General features: G+C 44.7%; 3 protein-coding genes across 3 annotated transcripts; all 3 read left to right on the forward strand.

Moving 5' to 3' along the window:
• Positions 1 to 3,911: 3,911 nt before the first annotated feature.
• LOC116994051 (taste receptor type 2 member 7-like) lies at positions 3,912 to 5,032 on the forward strand. Its single transcript, XM_033055449.1, has one exon. It carries the CDS (start codon positions 4,052 to 4,054, stop codon positions 5,030 to 5,032), a length of 981 nt encoding a protein of 326 aa, XP_032911340.1. The 5' UTR covers positions 3,912 to 4,051.
• Positions 5,033 to 8,254: 3,222 nt separating this feature from the next.
• Positions 8,255 to 9,658, forward strand: LOC116994057 (taste receptor type 2 member 9-like). The gene has a single exon (XM_033055456.1). It carries the CDS (start codon positions 8,692 to 8,694, stop codon positions 9,643 to 9,645), a length of 954 nt encoding a protein of 317 aa, XP_032911347.1. The 5' UTR covers positions 8,255 to 8,691; the 3' UTR covers positions 9,646 to 9,658.
• Positions 9,659 to 13,543: 3,885 nt separating this feature from the next.
• Positions 13,544 to 14,964, forward strand: LOC116994052 (taste receptor type 2 member 9-like). The gene has a single exon (XM_033055450.1). It carries the CDS (start codon positions 13,918 to 13,920, stop codon positions 14,896 to 14,898), a length of 981 nt encoding a protein of 326 aa, XP_032911341.1. The 5' UTR covers positions 13,544 to 13,917; the 3' UTR covers positions 14,899 to 14,964.
• The last annotated feature ends 784 nt before the right edge of the window (positions 14,965 to 15,748 follow it).

Raw genomic sequence — 15,748 nt, forward strand, 5'->3', positions numbered from 1 at the left:
TTTTTGTTTAGGAGGATTTTTGTTTACACATATTTAGATCTAATCCATTGAGTGTGTTTATGAATGGTAATGATTCCAAATTTGTATTTCTACAATAAAATGCATTGTTTGTGATTCTGAGATTCTGTAAAATATCTTATTTGAACAAGACAAGAGGTACATGATGCATTTACGATAATCTGAAATCAAACTGAGTTGCAGCCAGACACTTTGATCTCTGAGGCTCAGCAGAGGGTTTATTTTCGGCCAAAGTTCTATTCTGCAAATGTAACACAAATATATGAAACACTGATACACAAACTAGATGCAAAAAATATAATAACAACACTGCAAAGCTGCCAGAAACATTTTGATTTTCACTCATTGAATTGACTGAATGAAACCACAGGTTGATCTCTATTTTGGTTTGCCTTTCTGTCTGCTGTGGCCCTGTGCTGTGGGATCTGTCATGGGCTGTATCAGTGTCTGGCAGTGGCCAATAGCTCTGGGTGAACATGCTGAGCCCTGGCCCTCACCAGAGGTGGTCACTGATGCACAAAGAGCGAGGCAGGAACAGCCCTGGGGAGCTCAGGGGGTGCAGAGCCCCCTTCCCACGCCAGCCCTGCGTGTCCTCTCTGCCCCACTGCCTGCAAGGACAGCATTCCCTGCTCTGTGGGACTGCTCTGCTGGCCTGCTTGGACCTGGGCATGAGATTGGCTTTGCCCAGGGCACTCTGGCTCAGTTCAATTCCCCAGGAACGTGGGTTTTGTGCACGGTGCAGCGTGCAATAATGTCACAATTTCATCTCACAATGACTGATGAGCAGATACATGGGGTGCCTGGGCCAGGTGCTGCAGCTGAGGGTCTGTGGGGTCACAGCAGGGCAAGGTCAAGGTTGCCCCATGCTGGGAAAAGCCAGTTCCAGGCACTCCAAGGGACCCAACACAGGACACTGCTCATCTCATCACCAACTGTTGTGGCTCCTGTGGGAAAAGACAGGTCCTGAAGGACTGCAAGCCATGGCACTCAGCTGTGCTGGAGCAGGGCAAGAGTGCTGGAGACAACTTGTTAGGAACTGACCACAACCCCCATTCCTGGACCTCCTGTGCTGCTGAGGAGAGGAGGTGGTTGAGAATGTCAGAAGGAGTTAAATTGAGATTGCTTGGGCATGAGGATAAAAAATTCTAGTTCTGTGCATATTCTACATCATCCTTCTCTGTTTTCAATAGGCAATAAATTAAACTGATTTTCCCTGTGTCGAGTCTGTTTCATCTGTGAGAATAATTGGTGAGGGATTTCTCTGTCCTTATCTTGACTTGTGAGCAGATCCATCTTATTTGCCACGCTGCCCTGTTCCAGAGTGAGAGTGAAGGAGTGACTGAGTGGGGCTCTGAGAGCTGCCCAAGGACAACTCACCATGACAGGGGCTGCAAATGTGAAATAGTTCCAGTGTGAAGGAAAACATTCAGAGCACACAGCTCAGGGAGCAGCGTCCATGTGAGCTGCAGTATGTGGGGAAGTGCGGGCAGCCCCAAGCATGGTGCCAAGCCTTGCACAGCAAAGACCACAGGGACCTGTGGCACCAGCAAGGTGACTGGACACTTAATACACTCCAATCATCATGGGCATGAACTGGAAGGACACCAAATTCCAGGGATCCAAATGTTTGGCTTATTTCCTCAGAGGCACCCAGCATGGGCTGCTGCTGTGTTACTGCGCCATGATGAAAGTGCTTTAAAGATCCAGAGGCCTGAGACTCTACTATGGGAAACCTGGTGCCAAGCTGGGGAGGAAACCTGGTCTGGCTCTGCCTGTGGTGTGTGCAGGCAGTGCAGTGGGGCAGCTGCCCACTCTGAAGGGGCTTTGGTCCCAGCAGGGACAGTCTCTGGTGGCAGGGTGTGACTCTCAGAGGGCCTCCTGGGTGCTGAAACAGGAAAGTTTCCTTCACACCAGCGTGAACAGAGCAGAACCTGAACTGGTCATTGATTTCACCAGTTCAGGCTCAGAGGGTCGTTGTACCTCATTCCCAGTGCCAACTGTGCAATTCTCATCTCACCTACAAAATGCTTCCTTCCTGCTTCTGAATTCAGAGATACAACCATTTAGGCCAGAGCAACCTCTCAACCATTCCAATATCTCTTTGTCCAAAGACCACACAATCCACCAGGCCCTCTCACCAAACTGTCCAACTCTCCTTAAACAGCAACTGCCCAGAAACAGTAAACAAATAAGGAAAGCCACTTTATGACATGCCAATCCACCTTCTGTAGCCACAAAGGATTTGGAGTTGAATTAATATTTCCATATCAAGCATAACACCTGCCCTGAGGAGATTGCCTTTTCTTTTCCAGGATCGTATCCTGGAACAAATGTGGCCTTCGGGGCATTGAAGGCCAGGTATGGATGGAATGGATTTGCTCAGAAGAAACTGGGCAACTAAAAGCCTAACAGGTTAGCTAACCAAGGCTCATCATCTGGGATTTCCTGTAATAAAGAAGGAAAACAAAGATTCTGGATACGGAAGGTGTTAATCCAAAATCAAGTTCAGATGAAGCAATGCACTGTGAGTGTGATGTTTCTCAGATCCCAGTACAGGTCTGTGGTTCTCCATATGCAAAATAGCAGAGGTCTGATGCATTTTGAGATGCACAAGGGCATCCAAAAATCCACATAAGATGGTAGATACAACTTCCTGGAGAATCCTTCCCCTTCTTGAGTGGGGCCACAGGGGATGGATTTGAACAAAAAGCAGACTCCTGTCTTTCAAGGACCTGATCCATATCTTCTTGATCTGAAAACCCAGCATTGGAGACTCTGATTTCTACAAGTCTTTATTTGTTTTGAGGGACCAGATTCTCCACACAGAGCTGATTCCAAGCCATAGCCACGGTGTGGTCCTGTTATTGTAACATTTTGTCCTGGTTCTGACCAGGACAGGGTTAATTTCTGCAGTAGCCAGGAGAGGGCAGGGCCAGTGCTCAGGGGTTATTCTCTATGATCTCATTGACCAGGGGCAAGGGAAAGGGCTTCCCTTGAGGGGAGAAGGGGTTCCTTCTGATATTGTCTATTACTGAGGTGTTATTTCCATGATAATAATCTCTTATGTCCTCTGGCATCAGTACACTTACTGTTACTGTTAATTTCATTATTGCATTGTTTTTCTCACTAAATTGTCCTTATCTTAAACCATTTTTTTTTTCCATTTTTACCTTGAATTCTCCTCTCCAAAGAGGAGAAGGAAGGTGGGAAAAAGAGGAATGAAAGAGAGCGGCAGTGTGGTTTGGAGAGTTGAAGGGGGGCACTGAACTGGGGATGACCATTGTGAAAACACAAGAAATATTCATTTAATGTTTCTGTACAAGTACTGACCGAGCACAGACATCACACCTTCACAATTGTTGTAAGAGAAGTAAATTCCATTTCTCTCACCAGCATATGGAGAGAAAAGAAAGAAAGCAGTAAACAAACTCTGAAAATTCTAAACCATGTTTTCTGTCACAAAACCAGCGAAAAATCACATCAAATCATAAAGCAGAGAACAGGAATATCAAGAAATAAAAATTCTCTCAAGGAAATGCTCTGCCCATCATCATCATCAAAAATTAGCAAAAGAAATCCTTTTTTCAATTAGTGTATCCAAAGCTAAATGGATCATTGGAGGTGACAAAGGGACACAGGCACCCAGGTGCTGAAGCCTGACACTGATCAAAAAGAGATCAGTCTCAAAAGCACAACACTCCCCACTGCAGAAAAACATCTCTGCTCTTTGTGTCACCCAACTCAGCCCCCCTGAAGCAACATTCAAATAGTCAGGAGTGACACTGGCCCCGGGTAAGGGGATACCCAGCACATTTACATCCCTGCACCTGCCCTGCTCCCAGCAGCAGCGCCACCAAAATCTCCCCCAGCAGCAGCAGCAGCAGCAGCAGCAGCAGCAGCAGCAGCAGCAGCAGCAGCTCTATAAAGCTCCTCTTGCCATCCCTGACACTCCAGCAGCAGCAGCCACTGAGCTGCCTCAGGCACTGCTGCCACAGCCCCCTTGGCCAGCACAGCTCTGCTCCCCAGCTCCACCATGGAAGCTTGTCACTCTCCACACCAATCCAATGTCACTTCATACGGGGCCACAGCTTTGGCCATCATCACCCTGGAGGCATTTGCTGGCGTGTGGATAAATGCTTTCATCGTTTGTGTGCTCTGCATTGGCTGGGTCAAAAAGAAAACCCTGAACTCTAATGAGAAGATCTTGCTGCTGCTGGGATGCTCCAGGATTTACTTTTACTGCTTCTCATGGGTATACAGTTTCCTCTATATAATTTATCCAAACTACATTCATCTTCACACCGAACTTCAACTAATTACTTCTTTTCAAAACTTTTTTAATTATTCAAACTTATGGATTTCAGCCTGTCTTTGTGCTTTTTATTGCATCAAAATTGCCAATTTCAGGAATAGGTTCTTCACCTATCTGAAAGCAAAAATTGACAAGATGGTGCCATGGTTCTTGTTGGGGTCTGGGGTTTTAGCCTTCGCAATGGGCATCGTTGCCTATGACATCACTGATACTATGCAGAAGAACAACATCAATGAAATTATGCAGAATAACAAACTCAATATCACCTGCCCTGGAAAATTTTGGGATGCAAATATCAGAATGGATAAATATTTTTTCACTTATTTTTTTCTCACTTGCTTTGGATATGCTGCCTCATTCATGGCAGTCATGTTATCTGCTGTTTTCCTTCTCTTTTCTCTCTGGAGTCACAAACGCAAGATGCAGACAAACTCCATGAAGGATCTCAGCATGGAAGCTCACATCAGAGCCATGAAATCTATTCTCGCCTTCTTAGTGATTTACAGCATGAACTTTGTATGTTTTACTTTAACAATAATTTACATAATGAAGAATGAAAATATCATCCCTCTTCTGCTGTCTATTTGCTTGCATGCTTTTCCAGGTGTTCATTCAGTTGTTCTGATTTTCAGCAACCCCAAGTTGGAAAAGGCACTGCTAAAGATTCTCTCCTGCGTGAAGTGTGAGTTTTGCATCAAGTAGGAACTGTGAGAAAAGCTGGAATCCATACAAATTTGTGATTTTTCAATGTAGAAAACAAGGAAGTTAATTTCTAATCCAGCTCTTCAGGCACTGTAGATGATACTTATGTTCACTCTTCAATATCTAAATTATTTACTGAATTAAATGATTGTGAGTTAACAGTATAATTGTTGTATTGAGATTTAGCTACATCTTGGAGACACATTTTTGTTATTAACAAAGTCATTTAGCCCTGATTTTAGGAAGGATGCCTAACCCCCTGTGTGGTGAAGGGATTAATGGGGGCATGAGAGTCTGCTGGTGGGCTGATGGATGATCAGGCAGAGGCCCTTTAGCTCTGCCTGAGCCCAGTGCAAGAGGCAGTGATGCTAATGAAGTGTTCAGCCCCTGCCCAAGACCCACAGCCTTTGCAATCAGAACCCTTGGTGTCCCTCATTTCCACATCAGCTGCCTGCCCACCACCATTTACCATGGCAGCAAGAGGGGATTTGGAGTGCAGCCTCAGCTGCGCTTCTCCCAAAAGGATCCATTTGGCATTTGAAATCCTCCCTGGCAGAGGATGAGAATATGACCCCACTGTGCAGACAGGACATCAGGATTGCTTTGCTCCCCTCCCCAAAGCAGGGAACATCTCTTTGCTAATATTTTCTCTTCAACTCTGTCAGAATGTACCATATTGAAATTCTCTTTGCACTACTAACTGATGGTAAAGTTATGATTAATTAATTACACACAGATTTTTTTTTTGTGTTTAGGAGGCTTTTTTTTCTACATATATTTAGAACTAATTCATTGAGTGTGTTTATGAATGGCAAAGATTCCAAATTTGTATTTTTACAATAAAATGCATTGTTTGTGATTCTGAGATTCTGTAAATGATCTTATTTGAACAAGACAAGAGTAACATGATGACTTTGCGATAATCTGAAATTAAACTGAACTGAACCCAGACACTTTGATCTCTGAGGCCCAGCAGAGGGTTTATTTTCTGCCAAATTTCTATACTGTAAATGTAAAAGAAAAATATGAAACACTGATACAAACACTGGATGCAAAAAATATAATAATAAAAATGCAATACTGCCACAAACATTTTGATTTTAACAGATTGTATTGACGGAATAAAACCACAGGTTCATCTCTATTTTGGTTTACCTTGCTTTCTGCGGTGGCCCTGTGCTGTGGGATCTGTCATGGGCTGTATCAGTGTCTGGCAGTGGCCAATAGCTCTGGGTGAACATGCTGAGCCCTGGCCCTCACCAGAGGTGGTCACTGATGCACAAAGAGCAAGGCAGGAACAGCCCTGGGGAGCTCAGGGGGTGCAGAGCCCCCTTCCCACACCAGCCCTGCGTGTTCTCTCTGCCCCACTGCCTGCAAGGACAGCATTCCCTGCTCTGTGGGACTGCTCTGCTGGCCTGCTTGGACCTGGGAATGAGATTGGCTTTGCCCAGGGCACTCTGGCTCACTAAAACACCCAGGTAACAGGCTTTGCTCTGGATCAGGGAACAGCATGGGGAGGAAGGAATGGAGGAAACAACTTGTTAAGAGCTGCTTGCAACCCCTATTCGAGTTCCCTCTGTGCTGCTGTGGGAGTGGAGTTGGAGGAGCAGAGGATGGAGGAGTGAAGTGGACCCTGGCATGAAAGAGTGGCAGAGGCATTTTAATCAGGTTTTCTATTTTTTCCTCATTACCTGACTCTATATTCTAGATGCAAATAGATTAAATTCATCAAATACGCTTTGTCCTTGACAGTAACTGGTGAGTGATCTCCCTACCTTTTTCTTGATCCATGAGCTTTTTCATCCTGTCTTTCACCTCTACCCTACATGTGTGTGAGACAGGAGGAAGAGCTGGGTGGATGTCTGGCTGCTCCCTAAGGTCAACCCACCACAACAGCTGGTGAAACATGAAATAGTTCCAGCCTGAACACAGCACAACCTGAACTGGTCACTTCTGTCACCAGCTCAGGCCCAGAGGCAGATCTTAAGCATCTCTTCTGGACACAACTCCCAGGGAAAGGCATGGAAAGCACAAGGAACAACCACACCTCCCTTCTTCCCCTGCTGCTGCTCATGAACCTCATCCTTGAAACTGACAGTCCTGTCCACTTAATCAGGAAAGTCCTTGAGGATCCATCTTATTCCCTCCATCCAGTGCAACATCATCCCTTACATCCTCACATGCCACAAGACTCAGCAGGCACAAGCCAGCACCTTGCATGTGCTAACACACAAAACACCAGAGCCCCAGCAAAGCACACTGCACATCCCTTCTTGCATTGCCCTGACAATGTGACACCCAGCTCAGCGTCACTGCCCTGTGCACCAGCCCCACTCAGCTGGCACTGCAGGGGACAGGGTGTCCATCAGTACAGCCCCACTGCCCAGCCCATGGGGACAGAAGCAGGATGTGCCTGGCTTGGGGAAGGTGACACATGAGAGATGTCAGAAGTCAATGGGAATGGCTGCCCAGTGCTGGCACGTTATGGAAAACTGCTTTGGTTCTCATTCCAAGTCCTCAGGGTTGTTTAAAAAAAAAAGAACTTTTGTGTTTGTAGTATAAATATTCACATAACAAACTGCTGACACTTATATCTTAGAGAAAACATGGCGATCATCATTCTGAAGAGAAAAAATGCTGGTGCTTCATTTCCTGTAACCATAGCACTCTTTGTTGGGCTTTCATTTTTCTTGGTTCCACCAGAGCATCAGATGAGATCTCCTTGGTTACTGTGGTCCTGATATGCAAGGCCAAATGGGACAGGTCCTGTACTAACCCAAAGTGAATGGGCAGTCCATGCCCTACAGAGCTTGACTGAAATTGCCTGTTAAAAACCTCACAGATTTCAGGATCTAAATTCATTTGGATACTTCAGGTCACTTCACTGTGTGAAAAAATCAGCATTGTACCATCCTTTAAATCCCTCACTTTCACAGCAGATGAGGTTGGAACCTTGGCACAGTGACTTGTCCCAATTTTTACCATTTTTCTTACATATGCTCCACCTTCTCTCTGTAAAAAAATTCCAGTTTTACTTACTGTGTCTGCCCTCACATGCCCCAATAAGTGGCTCGTCACTTCCTCTTAAGTCAATGCCATTGGTAAAAGTAACATGGATTTCACAGCCTGTGGAGGACCAAAATCAACTCATTTTATTGCATCATGGATGAACTTTGCAGCTCCCAGACTCTGAAATTAAAAAAGGCAGTGAGTACCCTGCCAGTTCTCTCCAGAGCACAGTCAGGGCATTGTATAATTGTTATAGATGGGCAAAGGACAGAAGAACCCAGGTGCTGAAGCCTGACACTGATCAAACAGAGATCAGTCTCAAAAGCACAACACTCTCCACTGCAGAAAAACATCTCTGCTCTTTGTGTCACCCAACACAACCCCCCTGAAGCAACATTCAAATAGTCAAGAGTGACACTGGCCCCGGGTAAGGGGATACCCAGCACATTTACATCCCTGCACCTGCCCTGCTCCCAGCAGCAGCGCCACCAAAATCCCCCCCAGCACCAGCAGCAGCAGCAGCAGCAGCAGCAGCTCTATAAAGCTCCTCTTGCCATCCCTGACACTCCAGCAACAGCAGCCACTGAGCTGCCTCAGGCACTGCTGCCACAGCCCCCTTGGCCAGCACAGCTCTGCTCCCCAGCTCCACCATGGAAGCTTGTCACTCTCCACACCAATCCAATGTCACCACATATGGGGACGCAACTGTGGTCATCATCACCCTGGAGGCATTTGCAGGCGTGTGGATAAATGCTTTCATCGTTTGTGTGCTCTGCATTGACTGGGTTAAAAAGAAAACTCTGAACTCTAATGAGAAGATCTTGCTGCTGCTGGGATGCTCCAGGTTTTGGTATTTAGGCATCTCATGGGTATATTCTTTTCTTTTAATAATATATCCCTATTGCTTTTGTGTTCCTCTCCTACTTGAATCTCTTGCAGGTTTTCAAAGCTTTTTTGATTGTTCAAACATATGGCTCTCAGCTTGTCTTTGTCTTTTTTACTGTATAAAAATTGCCAATTTCAGGAACAGCTTCTTCATCTACCTGAAACTAAAAATTGACAAGATTGTTCCATGGTTCTTGTTAGGATCTGTGCTTTTGGCATTTATTTTCAGCATTCTTGTCTACCACATCTCCAATGAAACACAGTGTAACAATCGCAATTACAGCAGTCAAGGGTATTATCTGAAACACATTATCAGACTGGAAGAACCTTTACTGCCTATTGTTTTTGTCATAGGACTTGTATTTTCCACTTCATTAACAGCCGTCGTCTTTTCTGCTCTTTTCCTTCTCTTTTCTCTCTGGAGACACAAATGCAAGATGCAGACAAACTCCATGAAGAACCCCAGCATGGAAGCCCATGTCAAAGCCATGAAATCGATTCTCTCCTTCTTACTAATGTACAGCATCAACTATGTATTTTTTATTTTGACACTGATTTATGCAAGGAAGAAAGAAAATCACGTGGCTTTTCTTATTTTTGTATTTCTCTATGCTTTTCCAGGTGTTCATACCCTTATTCTGATTTGCAGCAATCCAAAGATGGAAAAGGCACTGATAAGGATTCTATCCTGTGTCAAGTGCAAGGTTTGCATGAGGTAGGGACTCCAGTAAAAATTGGAGCCCACGCAAAATACTGATATTTCATTAGAAGACACAAGTCAATTTCTCTCTAATAGAAATCTCCTGGTGGATGATCCTTAAGTTCTCTTTTTACCGCTCAAGTTAAGAATAAATCTTTCAAGTTCTTTGAATCAAATTAATATGATTTAGATTATTGTTAGCAGTTCATTTAGGTAATTTAGATAATTCATTCAGGTAATTCTTTGAGTTCAATTCTTGTCAATGACAAATTTATTTAGACCTGGTACACGGGATGGATGCAAAGGGGCAGCAACAGCACTGCAAACCTTCCTCAAAAGCTTTGGCATTTCTGATTGAAAAATGGCTGCATCAGGTCATTTGGGTTTGGGATTACAGCATCAGGCTTATTTGTGTTTGGGTTTACATTTCTTTCTACTGTGTCTCTGTCTATTGCAATATTAACACTTGTAACACTGGGTGGGGTGGGTGCAACTTGAAAGACTGCAGCCTGTGGAGACCCCAAGTTGGAGCAGAATGTCCATGCTGAGGGACTGCAGCCCATGGATGGGATCCACACTTGAGCAGGGAAGAGAGCGTGAAGAGGAAGGACTGGAAGAGACAACTTTTATGGACTGAACTCAACCCTCATTCTCCATCGCCCCGTGCCACTGAGGCAGAGGAAGTGGAGAAACAAGGAATGAAAGAGGGAATTTTGACAAGTGAAGATGAAGAGGTGAAGGCCAAGGGTTGTATTATTGTGTTTGTTTCTCATTATGCTCCTCCATTATCAATAGCCAATAAACTAAATTCATTTCTCTCAACTCAAGTCTGTTTTCTCCATGCAGTAACAGCTTCTCTTCCAGCCCGGTCTATTGTGTAGCAAGAATGAAGGAGCAGCTGGGTGGGGACATGGCATCTGCCCAAGCTCAACAACGTGCCCATTCTCATGAAATAATTCCAGAACAAACAGAGCAGAATCTGATTTGTTCACTTCTGTCACCAACTCGGGCACAAAGGGACATCTTTCCCTATGCCTTGTGCTAATGGTGACTTTTCCATCCATTCTTGGTAAGGTTTGTTTGACCTCCTCTTCTCCCAGGAGGAAAATAATCTGCCAGTGCTGGAGAGCAAACATCTGAGGCTCCCTCAGGTAAGGGAGGTGCTAAAGCCCAAGATCTTCTGGAGACAGCATTCCCCTCAGCAGAGGCAAAAAAAGGGCTGGGGACACTGCTGAAAGCAAAGCAGTGCTCCAACACTCTTGGAAGTCCCAAAGACGTGAAAGAAGTGATGGACACCTGTTCCCTTTAGCTGAGCCAGGAATGGGAGTTGGGGCTGTTAGACCCACGTGTCCAGAGACAGCCCAACATCAACATCTCCCCTTCAGCCAGAAGAAGCAGCTATAGCCCTGATACAAATTAGTGCTTGAGATTGCTTCAAAAATCACTGGCAAGTGTGTCAGCAAAATTCAGATTTAATAATAAGCAAGAGCATGATGAAGTTTGTTGGGCAGATTCACTCTACTACTAACTAGATAGTTAAGGCATACCAAGGTAAACAAAAAAGCAGGAAAAGAAGTTCCATCAATTAGAACAGAAATGAACAAAGGACTATATGTGTGTGAGTGTGTCTGTGTGTGAGTGTGTCTGTGTGAGTCTGTGTGTTTAGATGTCTGTATATAAAATGACAGACAGTGCAAAGATAAAATGGAACAAGGTCTCAAACCTTAACAGCACTCAAAAGTACTTAACTTACATCTTAACAGTTTAGCAAAGGAATAGCACTAAACAGCATTTAATTGGGCTGTTAGCTTATAGTAAACTTATTTACAGGTCGAATTTAAATATCTAAGGTACTTAAACATCTAAGAGAGCAGCATTTCTCTCATATTTGTCACAATATATTCACATGTGTATGCACAAAGACAGAAAGAGTCGGTGCAAAGTACCTGTGAAAAATTCCCCTCAAAGGCAGTAAAATACTCACTTTGGATGTCTTTATATGTCATCACCAGGCCAAGGGTAGAGCCTTGAGTGGAGGGATCAGCCCAGGACTGGTTGTTTTCAGGGATTCCCTGAGTGCAGCAAATTTGAGAGTCCCGGCCACAAGAGGCCTGCTGGGGCCCAGGAGAGCTCAGAGGGTCTCATTGTGGTCCCTCAATTTTATTTATAGAGCAGCAAGGAGCTGGGCTTTAGTCATAACAGTGTTTCACCCCGGCTGCACTTTGGTTCCACACTCTTTCTTTGGAAGTGTGAGAACCAGAAAGTGAAGTCATTCAGCCAAAAAAAACCCCAAAAGTGCCACTCCTAAAACGCCCAGGATGTCATCGGGCAGCAGCAGTTCCTGGGAGCAGGCACTGCTGCTGTTCTGACAGCTCTGGTGAGCTCAAGAGCAGCTGGGCCAGGAGCTGCTCAGCGAGGCCGAGGCCTCAGGAGCATTTCTCAGATCACAGCCTGAAAAGGGGAGGGGGAAGCACCACCACAACCTCACTACCAAAACAAGACAAAGGCACCACCAGAGGCTACCAAAGAGACACTACACACTATTGCTTCCACCTTCATGTTCCATTTTTCTTCTGAGCACAAGTTGTGCTGTTCTCCCAAAACCAGGGGGTGGGTTTATCTCAAGGTCTTCTTTCTGAAGTTCCCAGTCCTCATCTTTCTGGTCTAAGGCCATTCTTCTCACTGGGACTGTGCTGTGCCAGTTGCTGCTCTCCACCTGAACAGCACAGTCCAGCACAGACACAGCTGCACTCACAGGGGCCCTTCTACAGGGTCAGAGGATTTGTCTTGCTCTGGCCAAAGTCCTGCTGCCAGCACCACTTGAGAAAACTCCGCAGTGTGTCCAGCGTGGAGCAGCCCCAACCTCCCCTCACAGGGACCCCCCTGGGCCCAGCACTGCCTGGATCCAGACATGGACATTCCAGGTGTAGATCTTGCCCAAGAGAAGGCAAACTCCTCTTCCTGCAGGACTCTGATTTTGTAGGCACTCAGGGTTCTGGAATCTCTGTCAGAAATTCCTTTCAGTATCAGGACAAATCAGTCTTTTTTTTTTTCTTTTTAATACAATAGCTCTGTCCCACCAGTGCAATGCTCTTCCAGCTGAGAGCAGGGAGAAAAGTCAGCAGTTTCACACCGATGAGCTGCTGCACCATGTCAAATTTACGCATCATTTAGGAGTCCCCATGTCATAAATGAAGAAGGAAACAGATGACGAAGAGAGAACGAGTTTGGCCTTTATCAAGTTCTGATGGAAACAATCCAGTCTGTGTGCACTGTCATTCAGATCCCAATAGAGCTGTGTGCCCATCCAGATGCATCAATCTCCATAAAGAGTCTGCTGCAACCTGAGTGGCACAAGGACATCTGAAATATGCACACTGGATACAATCTTGTCCTTCTTGAGATGCAGGAGGGGAGTGATAAAAAGAAGGAGCAGATGTGTATTTCAAGTACCTGATCCATATCCTCCTGATTTGCAAACGCAGCATTTGGGATCATGATTTTACACTTTTGGTCATTTTTAAGGCACCAGATTCCTCTCACTGAGCTGAGCCCAAACCCAGGCACAGTATGGTCCTGCTGCAGTAACATTTTCATTTCAGGCAGCTGTACAAGCACAGACACTTCATCTTCAGAACTGTGGTAATAGAAATTATTCCTATTTTTCTCACAAGCATAGGGAGAGAAGAAGACAGAAAGTAGAAGAAAAAAACTGAAAATCCAAAACAAAGTTCTCAATTCTGTCAGCAAAATCAGAGGAAAACCACATCACAACATAAAGCAGACAACAGGAATATCAGGAAATTCAAATTCTGACAAGGCAATGCTCTGCCCAAGACCAACATCAAAAATTAGCAAAAGAAATATTACTTTTAATTAGTATATCCAAAATTAACTTGTTCATTGTAGGTGACAAAGGGACACAAGCACCCAGGTGCTGAAGCCTGACACTGATCAAACAGAGATCAGTCTCAAAAGCACAACACTCTCCACTGCAGAAAAACATCTCTGCTCTTTGTGTCACCCAACACAGCCCCCCTGAAGCAACATTCAAATAGTCAAGAGTGACACTGGCCCCGGGTAAGGGGATACCCAGCACATTTACATCCCTGCACCTGCCCTGCTCCCAGGAGCAGCAGCACCAAAATTCCCCCCCACAGCAGCAGCAGCAGCAGCTCTATAAAGCTCCTCTTGCCATCCCTGACACTCCAGCAGCAGCAGCCACTGAGCTGCCTCAGGCACTGCTGCCACAGCCCCCTTGGCCAGCACAGCTCTGCTCCCCAGCTCCACCATGGAAGCTTGTCACTCTCCACACCAATCCAATGTCACTTCATACGGGGCCACAGCTTTGGCCATCATCACCCTGGAGGCATTTGCTGGTGTGTGGATAAATGCTTTCATTGTTTGTGTGCTTGGCATTGGCTGGGTCAAAAAGAAAACTCTGAACTCTAATGAGAAGATCTTGCTGCTGCTGGGATGCTCCAGGATTTCCTTTCTGTGCTTCTCATGTGTATACAGTTTCCTCTATATAATTTATCAGAATCACCTTCATGTTCACACCATACTTCAACTATTTGCATCTTTTGAAATCTTTTTTAATTATTCAAACCTATGGATTTCAGCCTGCCTTTGTGTTTTTTATTGCATAAAAATTGCCAATTTCAGGAATAGGTTCTTCACCTATCTGAAAGCAAAAATTGACAAGATGGTGCCATGGCTCTTGTTGGGGTCTGGGGTTTTAGCCTTGGCAATTGCCATCGTTGCCTATGACATCAGTGAAATTATGCAGAAGAACAACATCAATGAAATTATGCAGAATAACAAACTCAATGTCACCTGCCCCGGAGATTTTTGGGATGCAAATATCAGAATGGATAAACATTTTTTCACATATTTTTTTCTCACTTGCTTTGGATATGCTGTTCCATTCATGGCAGTCATGCTATCTGCTGTTTTCCTTCTCTTTTCTCTCTGGAGTCACAAACGCAAGATGCAGACAAACTCCATGAAGGATCTCAGCATGGAAGCCCACATCAGAGCCATGAAATCTATTCTCGCCTTCTTAGTGATTTACAGCATGAACTTTGTAGGTTTTGCCTTAACAATAAGTTACATAATGAAGAATAATAAGATCATCCCTCTTCTGGTATTCATTTACTTGCATGCTTTTCCAGGTGTTCATTCAGTTGTTCTGATTTTCAGCAACCCCAAGCTGGAAAAGCCACTGCTAAAGATTCTCTCCTGCATGAAATGTGAGTTTTGTATCAAGTAGGAACTGTGAGAAAAGCTGGAATCCATACAAATTTTGGATCTCTATAGAAAACAAGGAAGTTAATTTCTAATCCAGCTCTCCGGGAGTGTAGTAGATACAGATGTTCACTCTTTTACATCTAAGTTAAGACAATTCATTCATTTCTACTGAGTTAAATGATTATGAGTTAAATCTATAATTGTGGTATTGAGATTTTGCTACATCTTGGAGACACATTTTTGTTATTAACAAAGTCATTTAGCCCTGATTTTAGGAAGGATGCCTAACCCCCTGTGTGGTGAAGGGATTAATGGGGGCATGAGAGTCTGCTGGTGGGCTGATGGATGATCAGGCAGAGGCCCTTTAGCTCTGCCTGAGCCCAGTGCAAGAGGCAGTGATGCTAATGAAGTGCTCAGCCCCTGCCCTAGACCCACAGCCTTTGCAATCAGAACCCTTGGTGTCCCTCATTTCCACATCAGCTGCCTGCCCACCACCATTTACCATGGCAGCAAGAGGGGATTTGGAGTGCAACCTCAGCTGCACTTCTCCCAAAAGGATCCATTTGGCATTTGAAATCCTCCCTGGCAGAGGATGAGAATATGACCCCACTGTGCAGACAGGACATCAGGATTGCTTTGCTCCCCTCCCCAAAGCAGGGAACATCTCTTTGTTAACAATTTCTCTTCCACTCTGTCAGATCGTACCATGCTGAAATTCTGTTTATAGGCCTAACTGATGGTAAAGATGGGCTAAATTAATTACGCACAGATTTTTTTGTTTAGGAGGCTTTTTTCTTTACATATATGTAGAAATAATCCAGTTAGTGTGTTTATGTATGGCAATTTCAAATTTGTATTTTTACAATAAAATG

This window comes from Catharus ustulatus, chromosome 3, assembly GCF_009819885.2.
Source record: "Catharus ustulatus isolate bCatUst1 chromosome 3, bCatUst1.pri.v2, whole genome shotgun sequence".
NCBI lineage: Eukaryota > Metazoa > Chordata > Aves > Passeriformes > Turdidae > Catharus > Catharus ustulatus.

Excerpts from the sequence above, each read along its gene's own strand:
- LOC116994057 (XM_033055456.1), top strand. The coding sequence starts at position 8,692 with ATGGAAGCTTGTCACTCTCCACACCAATCCAATGTCACCACATATGGG.
- LOC116994051 (XM_033055449.1), top strand. The coding sequence starts at position 4,052 with ATGGAAGCTTGTCACTCTCCACACCAATCCAATGTCACTTCATACGGG.
- LOC116994052 (XM_033055450.1), top strand. The coding sequence starts at position 13,918 with ATGGAAGCTTGTCACTCTCCACACCAATCCAATGTCACTTCATACGGG.